Source organism: Erithacus rubecula, assembly GCF_903797595.1.
Source record: "Erithacus rubecula genome assembly, chromosome: 2".
Classification (NCBI taxonomy): Eukaryota; Metazoa; Chordata; class Aves; order Passeriformes; family Muscicapidae; genus Erithacus; species Erithacus rubecula.
The window spans coordinates 101,217,368-101,238,954 of record NC_136685.1 but is presented as its reverse complement, the minus strand read 5'-3'; the positions used below and the strand labels follow the sequence as shown (position 1 = coordinate 101,238,954).

The following is a 21,587-nucleotide window of genomic DNA, read 5'->3' as shown; positions in this document are numbered from 1 at the left end:
AGTTTTAGAGTGACATTGTGGGATATTTAATTATTTGTCTTTTGTGTGTGTTTTAAATTAGATTTTCCCAGTGATATCACAATTGAACATAGTAGATTATTGTGTTTCATGGACATTGTTGAATTGTCATTTCTAAACCCAGACAGTGCATAGGTGAAGTCTTTTTTCAGGAGAGAAACCTGTGACCTCATACAGGTGTAAAAACAAAAATGCTCTTGTTTTGTAATTCCATTCTTATTTTCCATTTTAAAAAACCCCACCCTTAAATGCATTTTTCTGTCCACTGAGAGCAAATTTACCTTTTGTGTTCAGTTGAAAATAGTGTATTATGAGGCAAACTAAGTAATGGGTTGTTTTCTTACTTTCTAGCCAACAAATGTGAAATCCTGTACTGGGTGGTTGAGAAGTTGAAAGGGAAAATAGAATAAAAACTCCTTTGCCAGGATGTAGGTAATCAAGGGCACGTGTTATTGCAATTGCTTTGGACAAGTTTGTTGCATCTATTTCAGTGTAAGCCTTTTTTTGTTTTGACTCTAGGATGACAGACTTAAACAGGGAGTGTAGCTATGAAGAGGAATGGTCTAGAGAACTCTAAGGAGATGAAGATCTGTCACAGTGAGCTGCACCAGCAACAGGATTTTGCCTAGAAGCCTGGCAAGTGACTCAGCTGAGTTCTGAATAAGAGTCTTAGAACCTCGTGTAGGGAACAGTCAGCTTGCATGGCTGGACTTGCAGGGATACAGGATTGTGTAAGTAATGTTACCTCAGAAAGGGACCAGAGAAACACTTATTTCTTCTTTTAATGGATGCAACCTTCTGGCTGATTCAGTGCAAGAGGCAACAGTGTTATTTAAAGGCAACGTTTATTTGGCAGAGGAAGAAAAATAATCCAGAGCACACATGTGATTTGAAATGGATCCTACAACAGGTTGTGCATGTGTGGTGCTAAGCATCCTTCATTCATATTATTTACATTTACGGATTCTGAGCAGGTACAAGGACATCTCAAGTGGTAAGAATAGGCCTGGAAGTAAGAACTCATAGAGGATCAGAAAGAAAGAACCATCAGTTCTGACTGTGCCTTACATCACTAAAATAGAAGCTGAAATGCACATGCATTTTACAAGCAAGGGTCTGCCACTTTGGAAGAATTTCCTCACCCAGGAGATGTCAGCAGGTAGGTTTTTTCCTTTGTCCTGTTTCTGTCCTGGTATCTGCCTCGCAAATATGAAAAACAGGTTTGTTTTGTGAAGGATAAAAGTGTCATTACATACATGAGACCAAAACCACAAGAATCAGAGCCCTTGACAGCATCAGTGCCTTACAATGGACACCTGTTCTTAATGATGCAGCTCTGGTTCCATGGACAAACAAACAGTTCTGTCTGTGGCTGATTCCTGTGCAGAACAAACAGGCTTTGCCCATGCTTCAGTTACAAGTATTTGGCTCTTCCTACCAGATAATTTCCATCCTGGCCCTGCACAGTCTGACTAAAAGCTACAAAGTCCTAGGAACTGTCTTTGTGATTCAGTGGCTGGTCAGCATGGAGCAGTCCTGACTGGAAAGGGACAGGGAATTTGTAATTTTTATGAGGATGTGAGAGAAAAGGAAGGAGATGGAAGGGGAGTTTTTTGCCATTAAAACTCTTACATTAAAAAAAAAAATCTTCCCAGAGCAGTTTCCAAAAGCTAGGGGAGGAAAGTATGGTACTTCTTTCCTTTTTGTAAGGATATTTGTTTTATTAAAATCTATAGGAGAGGGATCAGCTAAAGCATTTTAATCTTTGGGGTCTTGCATAGTCACATTTTTGAAATGTTGGGAAAACTTTGATTGCAGTAAAGGATAGGTTATGTCTGTCTGGATAGCCCTTTTCACACACACCCCTTCACCTCCAGCAGAGGAGGAAAAGCAGGTGGTAGATGCAGGTCAGTCAACATTGGAGAGCTCTGGGCCCTGCATTTGCAGCAGGTATTGGCCACTGCATCCACAGACACCTGCTCTGGGCTCCCCTGTCCTGCTGCCATGGCCAGGAGAGCCATGACAGTCTAAAATTCCATGGCAGCATGGTGGGTGCTCTTCCCTTGGCCCCAAAATCAACCACCTGATGCAGGGAGTCCCAACCCCCAGTCTCACAGTATCTCCCCCCAAGGCATTGCTGTCGGCCTCATGGAGACAGTTCACAACTTTTTAAGGTGAAGCTGTCCTTGAGACAGACAGGTGTCCCAGGCTTGTGAAAACAAGGTGATAAAACCACAATTGCTCTTGAAACTGCCCTCAGAACATCCCAGCTCCAGGTGACAGCAGAGCTCACCAGTACTGCACTGCTAACACCAGTGTGCCAGTGCTGCTCTCGCTGCTGGTGTGTGACATGGGTATCACAGCAGAGCTTTCATCCTTCTGCAGAGATCAGAGGTCCTGAGGGTTTGTCCTGTCCAGGTGTGAGGAGGGTGGCCTGTGTGTGGCCTCGTTGATCTGTCCTCGCACAAGGAGGAGGGCTGTGACTCTGAACATGGTGCACCATTGACTTTCTTGCCCTTGTGCCTCCATTTTTAGCTGGAAGAACCTTTCCAAAGCTGCATGTGATGGGGCTCAGGAGGGTGTCAGGCCAAAGAGTTAGCAAAGTGTATTCCAGGTGTGTTACTGATCAGGAGCCAGGACACTGTTTGGCACTCCCAGTGCCTGCATTGATCCACACTGGGGATAAGGTGGGGAAGTCTCTCTTGTGGCAGGCCCTGGGCTCTGCCTGCATCACCTGCCTGGAGACATGGGCGATTCTGAGAGCAGAAGCAGTGATTCCTACAGCAGGAAAACAGCATTCACACAGAAGGTGAAATAGGATTTTGGGGAGTGATGGAAGTCCGAAAGAAAGGATGCTGCTGATTAGGCAGTGCAATGCTCAGGTGCTTCAGCTGTTGTTTCTTAAACCTTCTCAAACCACCTGGGTAATGCGAGCTGGCCTCCTGGAATACGTCTTTGATGGTGGTTTTTTTGGAAAGTAGAGGAAAGAAGGGAATTTTAGACTGCTGGTCAGGATGCCAGGCCTGCAAAAGTAACCTTTCTGTTGTGGGTGAGCCCAAATAAGACCTGCCTTGAGTTTGGAAGAGCAAAGATGTATGGCAAATCAAGCAGTTTGGGGTGATGAGGGGGAGGAAAAGATACTAGGGTTTGGCCAGACCTTTCCAAAACTGAGGGGAGTTCAGTCAGATAGGGATGAAAGCTAGCAAGTTCCTGTGCTTATTGGACCTGCTGGTTGAGCTTCACTGCAACCCAAAGCCTGGCCCTGCCCTGTGCTAGAAAGAGCAGGATGCATTTGTAAGGCATTTGTGAGTCTCCTCTCCCCCACCCTCCACCCTCTGTGTTAGTCAGGGGGATCCTGGGGCCTTTCTGTCTGTCTCCACCCTCGGGGGCCTGGGGAAGCACTGCTGTGCTTTGGCTGTGGCCTGCCTTTCTTGGGGCTGCTTATTTCTTTTTGAAGAGCTTGCGGAAGGAGCTGCGGAACCCCCCCTTGGGCTCGTGCCGCGGGTTGTGGTCGCTGAAGGATGTTTGCTCATTGTCATCCTTCTGGCAGAACCTGGTGTTGTCTTCTGCATGAAGCTCCTAAAAGGGAAAAGACAATTTAACCAGCATTTGCAACCTCACATTCTTGTTCCCTTCTCTCTCTTTCTATTTCTCTTTCTGTGCTAGGAGGGACCTGGTGGGTGAGGAGGTGCTGACAAGGCTGGGAAACAACACTGATATCTCTGCCTCAGCCTTAGAGCCAGCACAAGCTCTCTGCAATGACAGAGGAATAGAAGGACAAGCATTGTTAGAGAGAACTGGAGCCTTTTCTGCTAAGCTTTTTGTTTAGGAGAAGCTCTCTGTCTTCTTTTGCCAGTGAGGGAGGAAGCCAGTTTGGGCAGTTGGAAGAACTTCCCACCCTCTCCTTTCTCCCCCAGGCAGGGAGGCATCAGGCTTTGGAGTTGTGATAAGGTGTGAAAGACTCTTCTGCTGGCTCTGCTGCTGCATAGTTTTATATCTGAGGGAAAAAAGGCTTCATTAGCACACACACCTTAATGTAAATGTGCCCCTAAAAGTTCTGTCCCTCCTTCAGGAGAGTGCCAAGCTCCTCTCAGCAAGACTGGACAAGACCCTTCTCTCCAATTCTGCTCACCACTGCCATGGTGATTACCTTTGCACTGTGGGAGGGAACATGTCCTGCACTTCTAGACAAGCTCCCCATGTGCACCCTGCTGGGGCCATAGTTCTGTGCAGGTGAGTGCCATAGAGCTCATAGGTCCCTTTCTCTGGGGTGGCTGTGTCTCTATGGCTCTTCTCCCTCTGCCTCATCTCCCCTATTCAACCATCTACCACCTCGTTCACTCACTAGGATTTTTTTTCTTTTCTTTTGAAGTTTCCTGCTGCCTTTTTGGTCAGGCTGTTGGAACCTACCTCCCCATCATCATCTGCATCTACAGCCCCCAATCTAAGCACCTCAGAGCACCCTTGGCCTCTACTTCCTTGGCTGTGACAGCCCAAAAACTGACTCTGAACACTGCAAACTACAGAAACATTGCTCCTGCAGGACCTGGTGCTGTTTGCCATGTCCCATCTGAGGGACACAGTTGCTGGGCTCTGACTGTTCTCACACAAACTTTGGCATGGGTCTGTACAATCCAGGCAACAAATACAGGTGAAACAGAAGCTATGGACCAGATCCCTGCTAGTGTAAATGGGCTGAGCTTGGCCAAGTCATGCTGGTTTACCCTGGCATGACTTACCCAGCACTCCTCACAGCAGGTGGAAAGGCACCTGTTTCACTGGGTGCCAACCACAGCACTGATTTTGAACAGCTTTGTGTAAACTTTGTGACCTGCTCAGAACATTCACCTGGGGGGGAAGCTCAGTGACAGGTGGAGACACACAAGAGGCTACCTTGTCTCAAGGGTGTTGTAGCTCAGCCAACTGTGCACCTCAACCCCATGCTTGTCCCTGGGGAAGATGTGTGTGAAAACAAGCTGTCTTGTCCCTCCCTTGGATATGTACATGCAGTTGAGAGCTTGGAATGTGTGGTCTTGAAAGCTGTTTTGGCGTGTTCTACTCTGACTGTATCTCAGATCTTTCTCCTGCTGCTGCACCACCATGTGCCATTTTTTTCCTCCTCCTATTTAAGCCTCCTTACTTCCAAAAAGCTGGGTTTTTCACCCGCTCCTCTCTGTGGGGGGAAGTAGCTCCTTTGGGAGCTTCGAGATGAGGCTGAGATCATGTGAGGCTGAACATTCCTGTCCTGCTTCTGCTGCAGACGGCTCCCACTGCTGCTCCGTGTGCTGTAGAGTCTGGTGCTCACGCCCTCGGCGCTCCGCGGCAGCTCCTTCAGGGACCTGCTCAGCTGCTTCCCTTTGCTGTGGAACATCTCACGCTTGTAGGTGCTGCTGCTCACGGGAGTGCAGCTCTTAGGCAGGGGCTGCAAGGCATGGTCTGTCCTCTCCGGCTCTGACGTGAAGTTCACAGGCCTAAGGAAGCAAATATCCAGGCTGGACTCGGAAGAGGCCGGGGAGCAGTTCTCAAAGAGAGCGATGTTTTGGAAGGTGTCGTCTTCGTAGGGGCCTGGCATGGTGAACACCTCCCCAGGGTAGTCAAACTCTTCGTAGCTTGGGGCAAAGTTCCTGGCGTCCTGCAGCAGTTCCACAGAGGTTCTGATGGCTCTCTCGGTGTTCCCCACTGCGTCAGCCGGCGGTGCTTCGTACTCCATTTCGGGGATGGATTGCAGGGGGGCTGTCAAGGCCTTGAGCTCCTGCTCTGTCAGCTGAGAGGAGGCAAGGATGTTCTCTGGCCTCTCGTGCTTTCTGCTTTCCATCTCCCAGTCAGGGGGCTTTACAGCCTGGATGTTCTCCATCACAGTTGGCTGGGGTTTCTTCATCTGTGGCATCAAATGCCTTAAAAATAAAAAACAAAACAAAACAAAAAAACAGACAGAAGTGGAATACTAAAGGATGACAGAGAGAGCATGACAAATCCCCCCCTCCCCCTCACTCCCTCAGCTCTGTTGTGTTGATTTTATGGCCAAAAGGTACTCTCCTGTCTTGGAGAACAGTAAAAGAGGTGTCTCTTACAGAAATTGCCTGGCTGGGCTGGTTAGGAGGACCAAACTTCGAGAGACAGAACTGCTTATCCAGTAGCTTTGGCTGACTTGTGCTCTACAGAATGGAATTATTAGAAACTGAGATGAGAAGCCAACTGCTCCATCTCCCTCCTGTTCATCTGCATTTTAGATTTTAACTTTCCTTCTTTCTCTGTAATGTAGGAGCTATGCCTCATTTTCCTGTGGTCTGGTTGTCTTTCCAGGTGGACTGAGTTTCTCTCTTGGGTAAGGTGACTTTGTCCCCAAAATGTGTCAGGAGTATTTGGAGGGCTCCCATCCTCCTTGTGTTCCAGCTGAGTCTTCAGGATGGATGGGGGGGTGGTGCCAGCTGAGGCTACCAAGGTGGAGGCCTGGAGCAACAGGCTTCCTCCCTGTCTGTGAGAGAAGGGAGATTGAGCAGTCTGGGGAGAAAGAGGCTAAGGACTGAGCTATAACACTGCTAACAGAGTGGACTGGGAATGATGCAGCCAAACTCTTGTTAGTATCAAATGAGATAAGAAAGCACAATAGCCATAAATTGCTGGCATAAGAATAAAGGTAAGTCTAGCATGCTTCTCTGTTCATCATCTTATCTGACACCTGTCAGGCTGGAAATCGCCAAAGGGGAGCCATATGAGGAGGGGCTGAGGGTGCTTGGTCTGTTCAGCCTGGAGGAGACTGGGGGGAGACCTCACTGCAGTTTGCAGCTTCCTTATGAAGGACAGCAGAGGGGCAGGCACTGATCTCTTCTCCCTGGTGACCAGTGACAGGACCTGAGGGAATGGCCTGGAGTTGTGTCAGAGGAGATTTAGGTTGGAGATTAGGAAAAGGTTCTTCACCCAGAGGGCGGTTGGGCACTGACCAGGTTCCCCAGGGCAGTGGTCACAGCACTGTGCCTGACAGAGTTCAAGAGGTGTTCAGACAATGGTCTCAGACACTTGGTGTGACTCTTGAGGATGGTTCTGTGCAGGGCCAGGAGCTGGACTCAGTGATTCTTGTCCTTTCCAACTCAGAATATTTTGTGATTCTGTGAAGATTTCCAGGTGCTACCAATAGCCCTATCTGTCTCGACTTAGTCTTGTGTCTTTTTAAACCCATTTTGTACCTGTATCTTGTGATAGTTAATCACATCATTCAGTTATGTGCTGTGTGGAAAAGAATTTTTTTTTTTCCTGCTCTGAAACCTTGGTCCTATTTCCCAGCTCTTGTAATGTTGACAGTGAATAATGCAGAGTGTTACTGTGCACACCACTGTCAGGCCTAAACAAATTCATGTCCTCCGTGACATACTGCCTTAGCAGGCAGCCCTGAGTAGAGCTCTGAACATTGCCTGCTTGTAAACCACACAGTAGGGGATAGCAGAATGGAGCCAGCCCTTCTCTCTATCCATATACAGGGAGTGGTTTTGGAAATGACAGCCTGTAGCTGCCTGGTGTCACTGGCATGGTGTGGGTGAGGAGAGGGTTTGCATCCTACTTGGAAAGCTGCCCACAAGGACAACAGGCTTACGGGGTGGTTGTGCCAGAGGAAGGTGCTGCTGGGAATGACTGTATGGCCTCTTCAGTGTGGATCCCACTGTCCCGCATTGATGCTGCACTGGGTGTTGGAGAAACCTCCTGGCTTGTACACTGGGAGGTGAGACCTTTGTACAGCTTCACGAGGGATGACCTGAGGGAGGAGAAATCCATCGTCGGGCTAAGAAATAAGGCAGGGAATGAGCACGAGCGTGTAGAATCACAGAAAACAGGACTGGGAGGGACCTTAATATTCCCATTCATCTCTGCCCACCCCGAGGAAGAGCCTGTTCCACCTAGTCTGCTCCAGCCAGCAGGGTGTGCTTTCTGTGGTATTTTTAACACCTCTCCTGATAGCAGTCCCTACCCAGCAATCTGCTCCAGCCCTTTACCACCCTCCATACTTGGAAGCTTCCCCTGAAATTTGATCTTGTCCTACTCCTCAAGTAAATCATCACAAGGAGCCAAGGTGACCAGATTCTGATTTTAGTAAAAAGCCTTGATTTCAAGGTTGTTCTGAAACACAACTTGAGAATCTACATTCAGGGTAATTTCTGTCATAGTTCATCTCAAACAGGTTATGAGAGGCTTTTGTTTCTCCCACCTCCTCCCCCAGTGAAATAAGATAACACCATTCTTTTGGAGTCTCAGCCTATAAGGGAAACAGTCCTCACCCTCACCAGGGCCTGGAGCTGAGCTGCCAGAGCTAAATCCCTGTGTGTTTTCCCACTGGGGAGTGATTTTGCCACCATCTTAAGTAATCAAATGATCCCATGAAACTTGTGGCTGCTATGTTTAGAAGGATTTAGAAATTATTTTTCTTTGGCTCTCAGAGTTCAGTAGATGGGCCCACCCCAAATCTGACCTCAGTTTGGAGGCAAGTGCCAATAGTTGTTCTTCTCCAGCATTCAGATGCAAAGGGCTTTGTTTTATTTCAACAGAGCAATGAGCCTGTTGATCTTGCCTAAACAGAGACCTAAACCCCATTTGCTAGGCTTCCCCCACCCCCTCCCTTCCCTGGTGACAGAGAGAATGAGCTGATGTTGTGCTTACTTCTTCAGCTTTTTCCTCTTCTGTATCAGCAGGTCTTCATTGCATTGGAAGAGGAGGCTGTAGTGTGAGATGAAAACCCGGAGGCGCTGCACACACACCAACAGCAGGTAGTAGTCAGGGTGCTCTTGCTCCGTGAACTTTAGCACATTCTGAGTGAGACACAGAGGAGAGCAGGTGGTTTGGAGGCTGTCCTGACCCTTTCTGGGGAGAAGGCACTATTGGAACCATGGATTAGGGCTCTGGAGTGCTCATGGCACTGCCCTGGGGGAGCTTTTTTAGGCATCATGAGTTTCTGAGGGACTGGGATGGGGCCTGCCTCCCCCTAGTCCAGTGCAAATTCACAAGGAACTTCTTTAAATGCAATCATGGGATGTGTGAGTGATGCACTGGTTGAGTTTAGCTTTGAGTAAATCAATGTTTTGATTTTATAGGGCTTGCTTTCTGTGTATTTGCCTTGTCTGAAATGTTTCAGTACAATTCAGACAAGCCTTCTGTGAACAGAACTCCTTTTATCAGCCATCTCTCTGCAGGACAGGTTGTTGGGCCCTAGGAGCCCTCTCAGATGTGTCCCATCTCTGGCCTCCTGTTTTCCTAAGGCAGCAGACAGTAGAGCGTTTGGCTTTCCAGGGGACAAAAGCTGTTTCTGTCAGGTCAATTGGAGAAGCTGGCAAATATTAGCAAGTTTCATGTGTAAAAGATGAAACTTAACCTATTGTTAGCTGGCTTTTCCTTTCAAATTTTTTTTTCTTATTCAAGGAACCCACTGGGTTTGTCAGGACCCCGTACCTGTACAGGCCCAAATACCAGCTCTGAGTTAAAAGTCACCTGATGTGATAAGAGTTCAGCAGCACAGTTTGCATCCTGGGGCCCTACCTGTAGATGAATAAGGTATTCAGGGATTCGCTGGACTATATGAAAGAACAGAATGTAGAGATCAGACTTGATTTCTTCTTCTACCTGAAATAGAGAAAGCGACTTAAGAATCTTTTCCACCTGTAAAACACATCTCCTTCCAGATGATTCTGTGGTTTAATGAGCAGTTATGCTGTAAGGAGCTACAACAGTGCACAGGGGCACAACAGGCATTTAGGTAGGGTATTATCTACAAGGCACACTCAGCCTAATTAATTAGAGGGGCACATGGAAAGTGCACTAGTTAAGTTTCAAGAAGACACTGTTGCTCAGAATGAATTTCTTACTTTAGACTCAAATTAATTGAACAAAATGAGATTGACTTCTAAATTAAAGTATCTTGGAAGCAAGCAAATGTGGTTCAGTTATTGCACTTTACCAAATTTAAACCAAGAATCCAGGACCAAATAGCTGAAGCTGAAAGTGAAGACTCTTTTCTCTATAAAGGACCTGATCACTCTGTTTGGATGAGTCCTCCATTTTGCAGGAGACAGTTCCTGGAAAAGATTTGGATAGCATGTGCATGGGCAAGGTTCTGGGAGGTTTAATTTGAGAGATTGTTTCATGGCACTGGAGAAAAACAGCTTTGGTTTCAGACAGTGAGGAAGGTGTTAAAGCTGCCTTTTGTAGGTGCCCATCAGCCAAGGAAACCTCCAAGAAATAGAATGAGTGGATTGGCAGGGGAGTCCTATCAGGGTAAGCATAACAGGAAGAGATCCAGGCTTGCATGTTGCCATTGCATGTCTGGGAAGCAGGCAGGAAGTTTACCTCCTTCAGGATCACCACGTGGATCAGAGAGATGCATTCTGGCAAGTCCCTCAGGTAAGCAACGTAGTAGTCCAGAAAATTATTCTTACAAAAGAGAAAGAAAAAAAGAACAAACTAATTTAACAGAGATTTTTGGTCACAGAGCCAGCCAAACTATTGATTCCCCACTATCACTACTGGAAGGTCACCAGTGCAGCAGAGCTGCTGTTTCACTCCTTAATGGCTTGGAACTTCTCAGGAAAGTCCTTTTTTTATGAACACGTAAAATGTGTTCAGCTGTTGAGCACAGTGTGTAAAGCTTTACTGCAGGTGGGGACAGGTAGGAAGGCTGGGCAGTAGGAAGCTCTTCTTACCTAAGTCTCTTAAAATTTATAAAGTATCAGATGAGTTTTTACACATTGTTGCTGCTCACCAGGGCAACAGAAGTGGGTGCAACAAACCATGTGAGCCTCTGCCTGCCCACCTGCTTGTCAGAACTCTGAGCAAGGTCTTTTGGGGCAGGGGAGCATCAGAACCACTCTGTTTTCACTCTCTCACTGGAAATACAGCCATTCAAGCTGCCAAGGCTCATGTGTGGCTCCTGCAAGCAGGTCTGGGTCTCATGTAGTTTATGGAGCTGTGCTATGAGGCTGTTTGCCCACAGGTGGGTCTGGCATGTGGGATCCCTGAACAACAACGGGGCTGCCATGCCCCAGGACTGTGCTCAAGGGGGATTACTGAAAGGCCTTACCCTCCAGGCCACAGCTGCACAGCACAGCCCCTCTGTTCAAGGTGTCTTGGCCCTCCTATGCCTCAAAATATTGACAAGATTCATGAAATGTTGAAGAAATCATGCCAAGATTCTGTTCTTTAACAAAATGATGAGGTCTTTAACATACCTCATCATTTGTCAGCTTCAGGAAGATGTCTCCTAGGATCCCTTGTCGTGGCCAGCTGAGGACTCGCTCCTGCAGAGTGTGCAGTAAATCCACGTGCTGCTGCACCAGGAACCGCAGAGAGTTGGGGAAAAAGCTGACAGGAAACCAAATCAGACTTGTTGCACAGAGCAAAACCTCATCCCTAGTAAGTGAATACTGCTGAAGTGGGGACTCCTGAGTGGTCAGCACAGCCTTGCACATACAAGATTGACTAGACCTATTATTGCTGCTATAGCGCAGGTGTTATTAACTCCTGTGGTTGGAGCCCTGGCTGCATCAGGGGGTCAGGTGTTTTGGCTGCTGTGCACATGCAAGCAGCCTCTCCAGCTGGCTACTAATAGTGTTTTGAAAGCTCCTTAGGCTTTCCTTGCAATGCATTGAGTAGCTGACCAGAATTAGCAGTACTAAAAAGCCCCAGGCAATGCTGCTGTGGCTGATGATGCAGGACCATGGTCCTGAGCCATCCCACTGGGAGCTTGGAGGAGAACTCCCCATCTTTCTGTGTTGTCCCATTTGTCAGGCCCTTTCACGAGACAACTCATTGATGCAGAGCTGGTCAAAATGTGCTACTGCCTTTCTGCCACTTCACATTGATTTCACCCTGAATCAGAATGAAGATCATGGACAAGATGGAAGGGGCAGGCAGGAATGTCTTTAATGACTGCAAAAATCTCCCAGTGCCTCCAGTTTTCAACTAGAAATTAACTATGTGTTCAAAGATCTCAGTGTGGATGTCAGAAAAGTGTGTGAGGGTATGATGCAGAAGTAATAGTGACTGAAGAAAACTCCCCAAAAGACAGGGAGCACATTACATCAAATACCTTCTCTCTTTGGTGCTTCTTTTCACATCTGGCCCTTGCAGTGTGGCCTTGATCTTCAGGATTAGGGACAGGTTGATGACGTACTTCCTTTCTGACTCCAGCAGCTCCAAGGCAATGTTCTGCCTTTTGGCTTCCAGAAGAAAATGGTTAAGTTTAAAAATAAGAAAATATTGACCTTAAGGACAGCTGCATGGTAGACTGGTAAAGTGATCATGAATGGATAAACTTGTTTAAAAATTACATCAATGTCTCATCTTTTTGTGTCTTCTTTACCCAAAATGTAAAAATCCAGCCTGATGCTACAGCATGCCCCAGTTATGACTAGAGCCACAGTTTGCTAAGAAAGCTCTAAAGCAAATGTGTTTTTCCCTATGAATACAAATTTTTCTAAGAATAACAAAACAAGTACTCAAAGGCAAAACAACACATATCCTGAAGAATCCCTGCAGAATGAGAAGTTGCATTTTTCACCCACTTAAGCAACTACACTGCTGCAATGCCTTCAGTACTCTGGACCTGACAGTTCTTGGAAAGAGAAGGGCTGTCCTGGGTACAGAGTGGTTCTGTCAGTCACACAACAAAGGCCAGAGGTCTTGGAGTGTGAGTCCCTGAGAGATTCCCCCTAGCAGCAGAAACTGGCCTGTGTGTCTCTCTCTATGAATGCTGATCATTAACCAGCTCTCACTAGGCATGGATGCAGCTTTGAGCCTCTCTAGCCAGAGTTTTCTGCTCCTTACCAGCCAAAGAGGGTTCACATATTATATTGTCTGCTGAGCTGTATCTGCTTTGGCCCATGTCTTTCCCTCTCTCTGGTTGCTCTTTGGAAATGTATTCATCTCCCCAGTCCTTGGTGTCCTTGGGCTGCTTCCATACTGTTGATGGCAGATGCATTTTCGACTGCCCCTCTGTTGCCAGGGGAGGCTTGAGGATGTCATCTGTCTCTATGGCTGCTCCTACAATGACAAACAGGTCTATGGACTGACATCTCAGCATCCCTCTAACAGGTTATGCTGCAACAGGCAGTGTTTCCATCCATTTGAAGCACTGGAAGGTGAATTTGGAGCTTTCTTTGTGCTTCACAAAGGCTGTAGCCTTGTAGAGTTAATTTACAAAGCCAAATAAGATCCAAAATTAGACATGTTAGAGAAGAAACACCATTTCTTCCCAAGTGGGAGAAGTGGTGTTCTCAGTATTCTTTGTCATATCAGGAAGCCTCAGTTCTTCCTTTCTGCAAAAATCTTAGAAACTGGGAAAGCAACAGCAGAAAGGCTTTCTCTGCCAACTCCTTGCCACTTTCAGGGACACAGGTTTGCCCTTATATCTCAACTGCAAGTAGAAAATGGAGGTACAGGGCAGAGTGAAAGACATCCCTGTGAAATGCCTTCCCTGAAAGCATTTCTCTAGTGCAGTAAAGCAAGCATGCTAACTGAGTCATGGTCCTGCTGTCTTTTGATGTTTGGTATTTTCTTACCTGGGCCTGCTATGACTTTCACACCTCCTTCTCCCATGGGCATGATCCTGGTGTCAGATACTGTTGAAGAACAAAGGGAGCTTTAGCAACAGAAGGCAACTGTAGAGCTTGCTTCTTCCTGCCAGGCCTTACAGTAGGGCTAAATCCTCCAGTCTTTCACAGTTTTGCTATGAAAACACCACTGTTGGACTCTCCAGTAGGGAAAATCTTTACTGCTGTGCTCTTGTCACAGTCTGTGTTTCAGTAGCACTTTCAGGCAGATAATGTGGGGTCCCTGCTGTGCCCAGTGTTTTGTGACTGCAGAGGAAGGTGAGCAGTCTTGGCTTCTCCTGCCATGCAGGTGCATTTTGGGTAGAAGGGGTTCCACACAGAACAAAGAGGATGGAGACCTGACACAGAGACAGGCTGCCATTTTGAGTGGAAAGGAGCTTTAAGGGCAGAGGGATGAGACTGGAAAGAAAGGAGCAGTGGGAGAAGTGGGTGAGAATGGTGGCTGTGCAAGAAGGATGTGAGGAAGAGGGCTAACACACCACCTCAGAGGGTAGGGCAGAGGAGAACCATGACTGGCAGGTTCTGAGCAAAACAGAGTAGAAAACAGCCATGGTTTTCATCAAATCTCTGCCTTTGTTGACATTTTAAATGAAGATGTCTTTGTTATCTTCCTATCTGAACAGCATGAGAGTGATAGACTAGTTTAGACCCCCAGACTTAATTACAGAATTAAAGGTTCTGGTCCATGACCTTTTCTTTGACTCCAACTTCCAAGTGTTTGGCAGTTGAAAGTATTTTCCTTATCAAGGTGTGATCCTCCTTCCTGTGCCCTCCTCCCTCACACAGAAACAAAACTAGGATTTTATCAAGAGCCCCCATGTGGTTCTGTATCTGTGTCACTGGCACTACAGGAATGAAGATCCAGCCTGCATCCCTCTCCTTGGAGAAGGCAATAAATGGCTGTTGGGACAATGCTCACAAGGAAAATACTTCCTGAACCCAGGTTACCCCAGTGATCTTTTTCTGATTTTTTTTTCCTGAGGAAGGCACTGCATTTGCTTATTTTCTTTCCTACCTTTTTCATAAGTCACATTGTGTAAAAGACTTGTAAAATCTTCATTAATCAGCACAGGTTCTGGGAGGTTGATGGATCGAAATGGGCTACCCTGGAGAGGTGTTGGCACTGTCTGTGACCCGTGGTCATCCTTCTGTGCTCTTCTGCACAAATACAAAGAACAAGGTGATTGGAAAGTCTGAATGCTACAGGTGAAGCTCCTGCACTACATTTGGGGCCAACATTGTCAGAAATAGGACAACTCTAGCAGAAACCAGGAAAGGAGCTGGCTTTGATGGAATTGGCAATTCATGAACTATGTTCTGGAAATAACTTCCAGTGGCTATAGGAGAAGGTTATTTCAGATCTATTCTTTTGCAGAGCATATTTCATCTAATTAAATAGTTTAATTAGCTGAGGGGCTAGCCTAGATTTGCAGTGTTTGCATCAAGGCAGCTGTATAGACTCCTGATCAAAACCCTGTTTTTAGAAGGAGGCTAATTAGGACCAAGTTGGACAACCATCTGCTTCATGACAGCATCAGTGTGGCCCAGCAGCGTGCCTGACTCTGCTCAGAGGAGAAAAGACTGATGACAGGAAAGCAGAGCATGACTCCACCATCAGGAGCCCATTGAGTCCTGCAAACTTGGAAGGGGAAATTGCAATGCTGTTGTCTGAATGGTGGAGGCTTCTAACTTTCAACAGCCCCAGCATGTCTTTAGTGGGTCTGTGTTCCTCCAAGTCCTAGTGCTCCAGGGAGCTGCTGGGGGCTGTTTTGCTGCTGGAATCACAGTGGGGTGTTTGCATTTTTCTTCTGTCTTTGCTCTGTGGGGTGTATGTCTAAAATCTTCGGGTGATTGAAGCATTTCTGGTCATAAACATGGTTGATACATATGTCCAGCCAGGGGAAAAATTAAGAAATTATGCTATACAGAAAGGAACAAAATGGGCACCACTGCTAATTAGCATTTTCAGCACCCTGGAGTTTGGGCCCTTACTTAGCTTTCATTTTCCGTGATTCTCGCCGCTTCTCTTGCTGCAGCTGCTCAATTTTCTGTTGCATTTCCTCCTGCTTGGCACTGATTTCTTCAATCATTGACTTTGCATCGCTGAGCTCCTCCTGAGAAACAGGCAAAAGCACAGCATTCCCAGGGTGCTCATCAGCCCTGAATGCTGGTGTGCACAAAAGGTGCTTCAGGGTGCTCTGGGGAGAGGCTCTGTGATTAGACACTCTTCCTTTGCAAGGAAGTGTCACAGGATGCCATGCACAACATGGTGATCCTTAATTCTACAGGCAACTCACCCAAGCCAGTGTGGTGCCACATGATCAAGTCACTGGTGGGAGATGAGACTCAGGGCTTCATCCACCACCAGCTGAAAGCACTAGGAGGGCTCCTGCCCTTAATGGCATCTGGAGGTGGACCTTAGGGAGCACATTTCCTTCTGCAGTTTCCCAGCATGTGTATTCACATGTTGTCCTTGGTCCAGATCCCAGTGTGAGCACTCACATGTATAAGCTTTTGACAATCAAATCATAGATCTGCCCTTTTAGCCTGGTTTCCTAAGGAAATGAGGCCCTCCATATCCTCCCTGTCCATCCTCCCTCAAACAGTTTCAGCCAAGCCTTACTCAGAGGTAGAGTTCTGATGCATTAAGTTCCTGCAAGTTTCATGAACGTGAGCAGCAGGATTGAGGAGAAATGCTCAAGAGTTTTGGTGGCTTCACTGGGTGCTCAGTATGTTAATAGCCAACATGGGCATGAGGCAGAAGGAGAGCAGCTTTTGCCTCTTCTGTTGCTTGGATAATTCTTTGTATCTGCATTTTAAATCCCCTTTTCCCCTGTGACAATGTCTTGGGCAACCATTGTCTGGTTGCTCTGAGACCTAACCCATATGCCCTTGCTCTTTTTGTTGTCTCCCTTGCTCGTCTGGCACCAAGGGCTCCTTTTGCCTGGTGCCATCTGTCTCCCCGCCACAGGGTTAGTAATGGGCTTTATCAGTAAGCAGCCCTTTTTAGCTTCACAAGGTATTATTGACTCAGCAAAACCCCACGGGGAAAATTTGCAATAAAAACAATAAGAGAGTTCCTCTGCCTGCCTCATCATCCACTTTCTGCATGGAGATGCTGGCTGGTCTAAAGTGTACATCAAGCCTTCTTGCTAGGCTATCTCTCCAGCCCTTTGTCTTTATCCTCTTGGGCCAGATCAAACCAGGCAGCACTTCCTCCCAGACATGTAGAAATGTGACTTCAAAAGGTTTTGGGGCTTTGTATTAATTTGCTGCTCCCCAGTGGCTTTGGTTCCTGCAGGAAATGTGGGAGACCTGACCCAGGGAGAGCTGTGGGACAGTGGCCCAGCAGTGTCCTATGAACAGCCATAAATCCATGGCATGTGCAGCCCAGGTAACTCTCAGCACTGCCTCATGGCCAGTCAAAAAGGCTAAACTGGCCAGAGTATGGGTTACTTTTGAGCTGGAGCAGTCAGGGGAGACCCAAAGCCGAAGGCAGTACCCCAGGTGTACTTGTAATTGTATCAAAACAATTGCCTGCTCTTTTTCTTTGCAAAAAGGAAGTATTGATGGAGGCAGGGGGATACTTGCCTCCTGCCACACAAGCTCACATTAAATATATGCAGCCTCCTCACAGGTCACACTCCTACCTTGAACGTGTTGAGGGAATTCTTCATCTCAGCCACCTTCTCTTCCATGGCACAGCGGCAGCTCTTGACCTTCTCTTCCAGGGCATACTCTCCATGCTGGATGCGTGACAGCTCCTGCATTGCTTCTGTGAAACCTGCCTTCAGCTCAGAGGCCAGTGCCTGCAACTACAGCAACCACAAACACGGTGGGTTCAGTCCCTCCTCTCAGGCTCAGGTGTTTGTGTCCCCGAGGGTCACAAAGGCTCAGTGTAACCCAACCTGTAAGGTGCTGTTCTCTTTCTCCTCCTCCTTTCATGGCTGGGAAACATGGGGAGAGGTATGGCCCCTGCTACAGCCTCAGTACAGAGTAGGAGGTGTTTATCTTGGGCAATCAATGTGCCCCTTTTTTAGACTTTTTTAAAGAACTTTTTTGAGTTTTTCCAGGCTCTCTGGCAGTTTGCAGCCTGTCAGCCTGTAGTAGGAGAGGACAGCCTGAAACATGCCAAGAAGGTCTGCAATAACACCAGCCAGATTATTAATCTCCAAAGCAACTGAGCAACCAAGAACATGTCTGGTTTTGAGCAAGTCCTCCTCCCACATATGCTTGTGGGGCTGGTACTCTCCCCACACAGGTCTAACCCCTCACTCTCCAAGGGCTGTGGAGAAGCTCTGTTCTTTGCCACAGGCCGTTTCCATGGAAAGAGGCAGCTCTGACTTGTGCTGGGGAGGGAACAGGAGGTTTGCCCCTAGCTTACAGTGATGCTGTGCCCACTCTCTCTACTTTCTGTCCCTAGAGGCCCTGGTGCTGCTGGAAGAGCTCACTACCTAAGCTGGAGGCAGCCAGTGATAGCCGGGTGAAGCAAGAGATGGACGGGGGCAAGCCAGGCTGGCAGAGCAAGCAGACAAGGCAGCTGTGGAGGTGGGCAGTGAGGGAGGATCAGCGGCTGGCAGAGGGCTAAGCAGGGAGCACCCTCTTGGGACAGCTCGGGATGGTGACCCTGGACTCTGCCCCCACTCTCTGCTGGGAGCAAGAGGCTGGTCCTGCCTGCACAAAGCCCACAGCAAGGTCGCGGCCCAAGGCGCTCCACACAGAGGTTTTTACCTTTACCACAGAAATTCGGCCTAACATCTGGTTATAAACTGAGTCCAAAACGGGAGCACTGGTGGTAAGCGGAGAGCCACCCCGGGAACTCAGGCGCTTGAGTCCTGCAAATGGAGCAGAGATGGCTTCCGATACCTCGGGGCAATGGCACGCACCAGCCCCCTCTGCTCAGACTGCAGGGTCTGGACAGAGGATGTCTGCCTGCCATCCCCGCTCCTGCCCCAGCGCTCACCCCACAGCCCCCACTCTGATCTGCCTGGACACACATTTCCAGGGTGCCTGCATAGGAGGAGCTGGACTGACAGGAACCACGGGCACTGGGACAGTGCAGAGGGGAGCAGGAGGCTGAGGACATCTTCCCTCATCAGGATGGCAACCCTGCATCCCCAAGCCAGCTGGAGCTCCAGACTCCTTGGCACAACCCTTTCCCCACCCCTCCTGGTCACAGTGTCACACTGTGAATGTAGCCTGAAGGGTTAGAGAGGCTGCTTAGGGCAGACAGTGACCACACTGCTTCTGGTATCTCAGCCCAAATGGTTGTGGCATCATCAGACATCCTAACACATGTGCCTGGAGAAGGGGGAGGGAGAGTTATAAAGTACTGTGACTGTGCAAAATGTTAATATTCCCATCCCTCCTCACATGTGCTTGACATGTTTACCCCCTGAACTGATGTGGCCAAGGCACAGTCTGTCTGCCAGTCTGCCTCAGGCCTGGACATCACACAGTGCTCTCCAAGTGAAAAGGGTTGATTTGCTAGATCTGTCCCTTCCAACTGGAATATGCTGTTCCATTCTAATTTATGCTGTCCGTTTTAGAGATCTGCTTCAGGATGGAGATATCACAGCCCCAAGTCTTGCTAGCAGTGGAGCACTTCTGGAGCTGGCCCTGGACATAACATGATCTAGGGAGAATAAGCTGAAAATAAAATGTTTCTGCCCACAAGCCTGGCCATCTCCTCAGATGCTTCCAGAAAGGGGTTAAACTACACAGATCCTTTGAAGGGTATAGGGATGAGAATCATTGCTGGTCTTGAGGTTTCAGAGTAAGAACCTGCAAGGCATCAGCAAAAATGGGCCACTGTAGAGTCTTTGGTGTCCGTGTGCACTGAAACACTCTATGAAAGCATAGGTCAGCTAACGAAAGGAAAGATTTGGATTAGAGGCTGGACAAAATATCCTCTGCATCTAAGAGCAGACAGTGACCTGTTATTTTGGGATTCACTGTTCGTCAAACTCTGCTTTTGTGGTGACAGTGCTAAGTTAGTTTCTTTGTGTGTCCATCTCAGTGCTCCAGAGCCCAGCCTGAGTCTGTCCTGCCCCCTATATCCTTCCTCAACCCCATACAGCTTGCAGTGGCTGTTTCAGGCACCAAAATGCATCCTTGTGTTGCTGCTTGAGGGATGAATGCAGCTAAAAACACCAATCAGCCACAGAGCTTGCATGATGGAACAAGAAGTGCTGAAACCCTGAGCAGGTCAGGGTTAGCATAGAGAGGAATTACATTCTTGTTGCATTGGATGCAGAGTTGAACCAAAATAAATGAAGTGGTACAGGAACAGTATGTTATCTTTAAACTCTTGCCAGGCATGGTGTGTAGCTATGGATTTCAGTTTGAGCTCATTTCTAAAAGCAAGCTGTAGAAAACCATCCTTTAAATCCCATAAGCTGTTAAAACAGAGGGAGGCCATTGAAGTATCAGGCCCTGCCCATGTTACAGGGCTCTGTCTCCACAGGGATAGTATATGCCTACAGGACCAGAGAGGTACTTTACAGGTTTGTGGCCCTCTGGAAAGTCAAGTCAACTCTGTGTTTCTAAAGTTTCTAAGTGCAATGCATACCAAAAAAGACAGAGTTTTTAATACAACAGTTAAACTGTAATGTGTTGCCCCTGGCTCACTTATTCATGGGAATAAAGATGTAATTTAACACTTAAGTTGTGGAATTTAAGAAACAATTACTTAAATTGAACTAATACCTGGAGGATAAATAAATCTGCACAGTCATAGGGAGTCCTTCAAACCTGTCCAAGAATGTTCAAAACAAGCATTTAGGCATCTAAATAATTTAGTATCAGGTACAGATTTCAGTGCCCATCTGACTTTGGAGATGGGCCCTCAAACCTGACAAAGCAAAGCAATGAGGCATCCAGTGCCATGTATCTGTAGTAGGTTAGATTTTTCTTGGGCCACAATACTCCTATTTAACCTGCTCTCATGATGTTTTTCAGTTCTGCATGGAAAAAACATGCTGTTCACAAGAGGTGTACAGGACTGATTGTTGTTTCCCTGACCCAAACTCTCTCTTAGTGGGTGCCAGGAATTTGAGACATTTGTAAAAGATAACGACTGTCCTTGCAGCCTTAAATTTTGTTCAGGCTTTGAGGCAGCCCAGGGAAGATAGTTGTGGACAGCAGATGGGGATGGTTTATGGAAGGAAGGAGTGGGATGGAAAGAGGGCAGCAGAGCCTTGCTGAGCTGGGTCACTGTCCTGGCTGCCACTAAAAGGGTGAGAGGGGGCCCTTGTTTTTCTGAGTAGCTGTGTCCCAACAGATTTCCCCCAGCACTGGCCAGGCTGTCCAAGGCTCTGTCTCCACAGGGATGGCCATTTGCATCTGCCATCCTTGGCAGCTGCCTAAGTCCTTACATTAGAACAGGACCTGAGCTGAGCACTAGAACACAGGACCTGCTGTCTGGGACTTTGAGCTGAACCTGTCAAAACCAGTGGAAAACAGGCTCATGATAAAGAAATACTGCACAGAACAATTCTGCTATTAAAAATATATCCTTGAAAAGAGCAAAACCCTCTGTGGCCATGGAGGAGCACTGTCTGTGGTGCTTCCCCCAGGTTATCTACTGTCCATGACTGCACATCTTTTGGGGCTGGTCTGAAGAAGTAAATAAACTGTGTCTCTCAAAAGACTGCTGCCTGAGGACACTGCTTGAAACCAAACTGGTACAAAGACCAGCATTTGACACAAGCCCTGGATCTGATTTTTCTGAGTTACATGATGTATGCTTTTACCAAGAAACAACTAATTTTAGAACAGCTACTAACTCCTGTGCTTAAGGGCAGCACTCCAACAGCCAAGCATTAGGAAGGCTTGCAGTGCCTCATAGCAGGAAAGCAGCAGAGCTGCAGCGATTTACAGTGGTAGAGAAGCTGGTCCTAGGAGTATATGCAGCATATATATTCCTAGGCAAGGATGGTAGGAATACAGTCAGAGCAGCAGAGTTAGTACAGAAGAGAGCAA

At 47.5% G+C, this 21,587-nt stretch overlaps 1 protein-coding gene and 1 long non-coding RNA gene across 12 annotated transcripts in view; one reads left to right on the top strand and one right to left on the bottom strand.

Annotated features, from left to right (window-relative positions):
• Positions 1 to 1,045: 1,045 nt before the first annotated feature.
• LOC306797964 lies at positions 1,046 to 20,990 on the top strand. 4 transcript variants are annotated; one of them, XR_013773246.1, is made up of 6 exons: positions 1,046 to 1,177; positions 8,697 to 8,771; positions 10,207 to 10,398; positions 11,238 to 11,406; positions 17,336 to 17,439; positions 18,028 to 20,990. It is a non-coding gene; the product is annotated as an uncharacterized lncRNA (long non-coding RNA). The 4 variants fall into 4 exon arrangements; XR_013773248.1 differs by lacking the exon at positions 1,046 to 1,177 and adding an exon at positions 8,035 to 8,158; XR_013773245.1 differs by lacking the exon at positions 10,207 to 10,398.
• ARHGEF33 (Rho guanine nucleotide exchange factor 33) overlaps positions 1,172 to 21,587 on the bottom strand; it is a 30,902-nt gene continuing 10,486 nt past the window's right edge. For 4 of the 8 annotated variants that reach the window (XM_079297663.1, XM_079297662.1, XM_079297666.1 and 1 more), the window contains 13 exons: positions 17,255 to 17,419; positions 15,597 to 15,718; positions 14,620 to 14,762; positions 13,554 to 13,613; positions 12,820 to 13,035; positions 12,083 to 12,212; positions 11,223 to 11,355; positions 10,345 to 10,428; positions 9,538 to 9,621; positions 8,665 to 8,813; positions 7,607 to 7,792; positions 5,159 to 5,912; positions 1,172 to 3,597 (listed from right to left, as the gene is read on the bottom strand). In XM_079297663.1, coding sequence (XP_079153789.1) covers positions 3,460 to 3,597; positions 5,159 to 5,912; positions 7,607 to 7,792; positions 8,665 to 8,813; positions 9,538 to 9,621; positions 10,345 to 10,428; positions 11,223 to 11,355; positions 12,083 to 12,212; positions 12,820 to 13,035; positions 13,554 to 13,613; positions 14,620 to 14,762; positions 15,597 to 15,718; positions 17,255 to 17,419 — 2,364 coding nt within the window. In that variant the 3' untranslated portion in view covers positions 1,172 to 3,459. Of the gene's footprint in view, positions 3,598 to 4,911; positions 5,913 to 7,606; positions 7,793 to 8,664; positions 8,814 to 9,537; positions 9,622 to 10,344; positions 10,429 to 11,222; positions 11,356 to 12,082; positions 12,213 to 12,819; positions 13,036 to 13,553; positions 13,614 to 14,619; positions 14,763 to 15,596; positions 15,719 to 17,254; positions 17,420 to 18,335; positions 18,440 to 21,587 lie in introns of all 8 variants that reach the window. The other 4 variants (XM_079297664.1, XM_079297668.1, XM_079297665.1 and 1 more) reach the window with 3 other exon arrangements.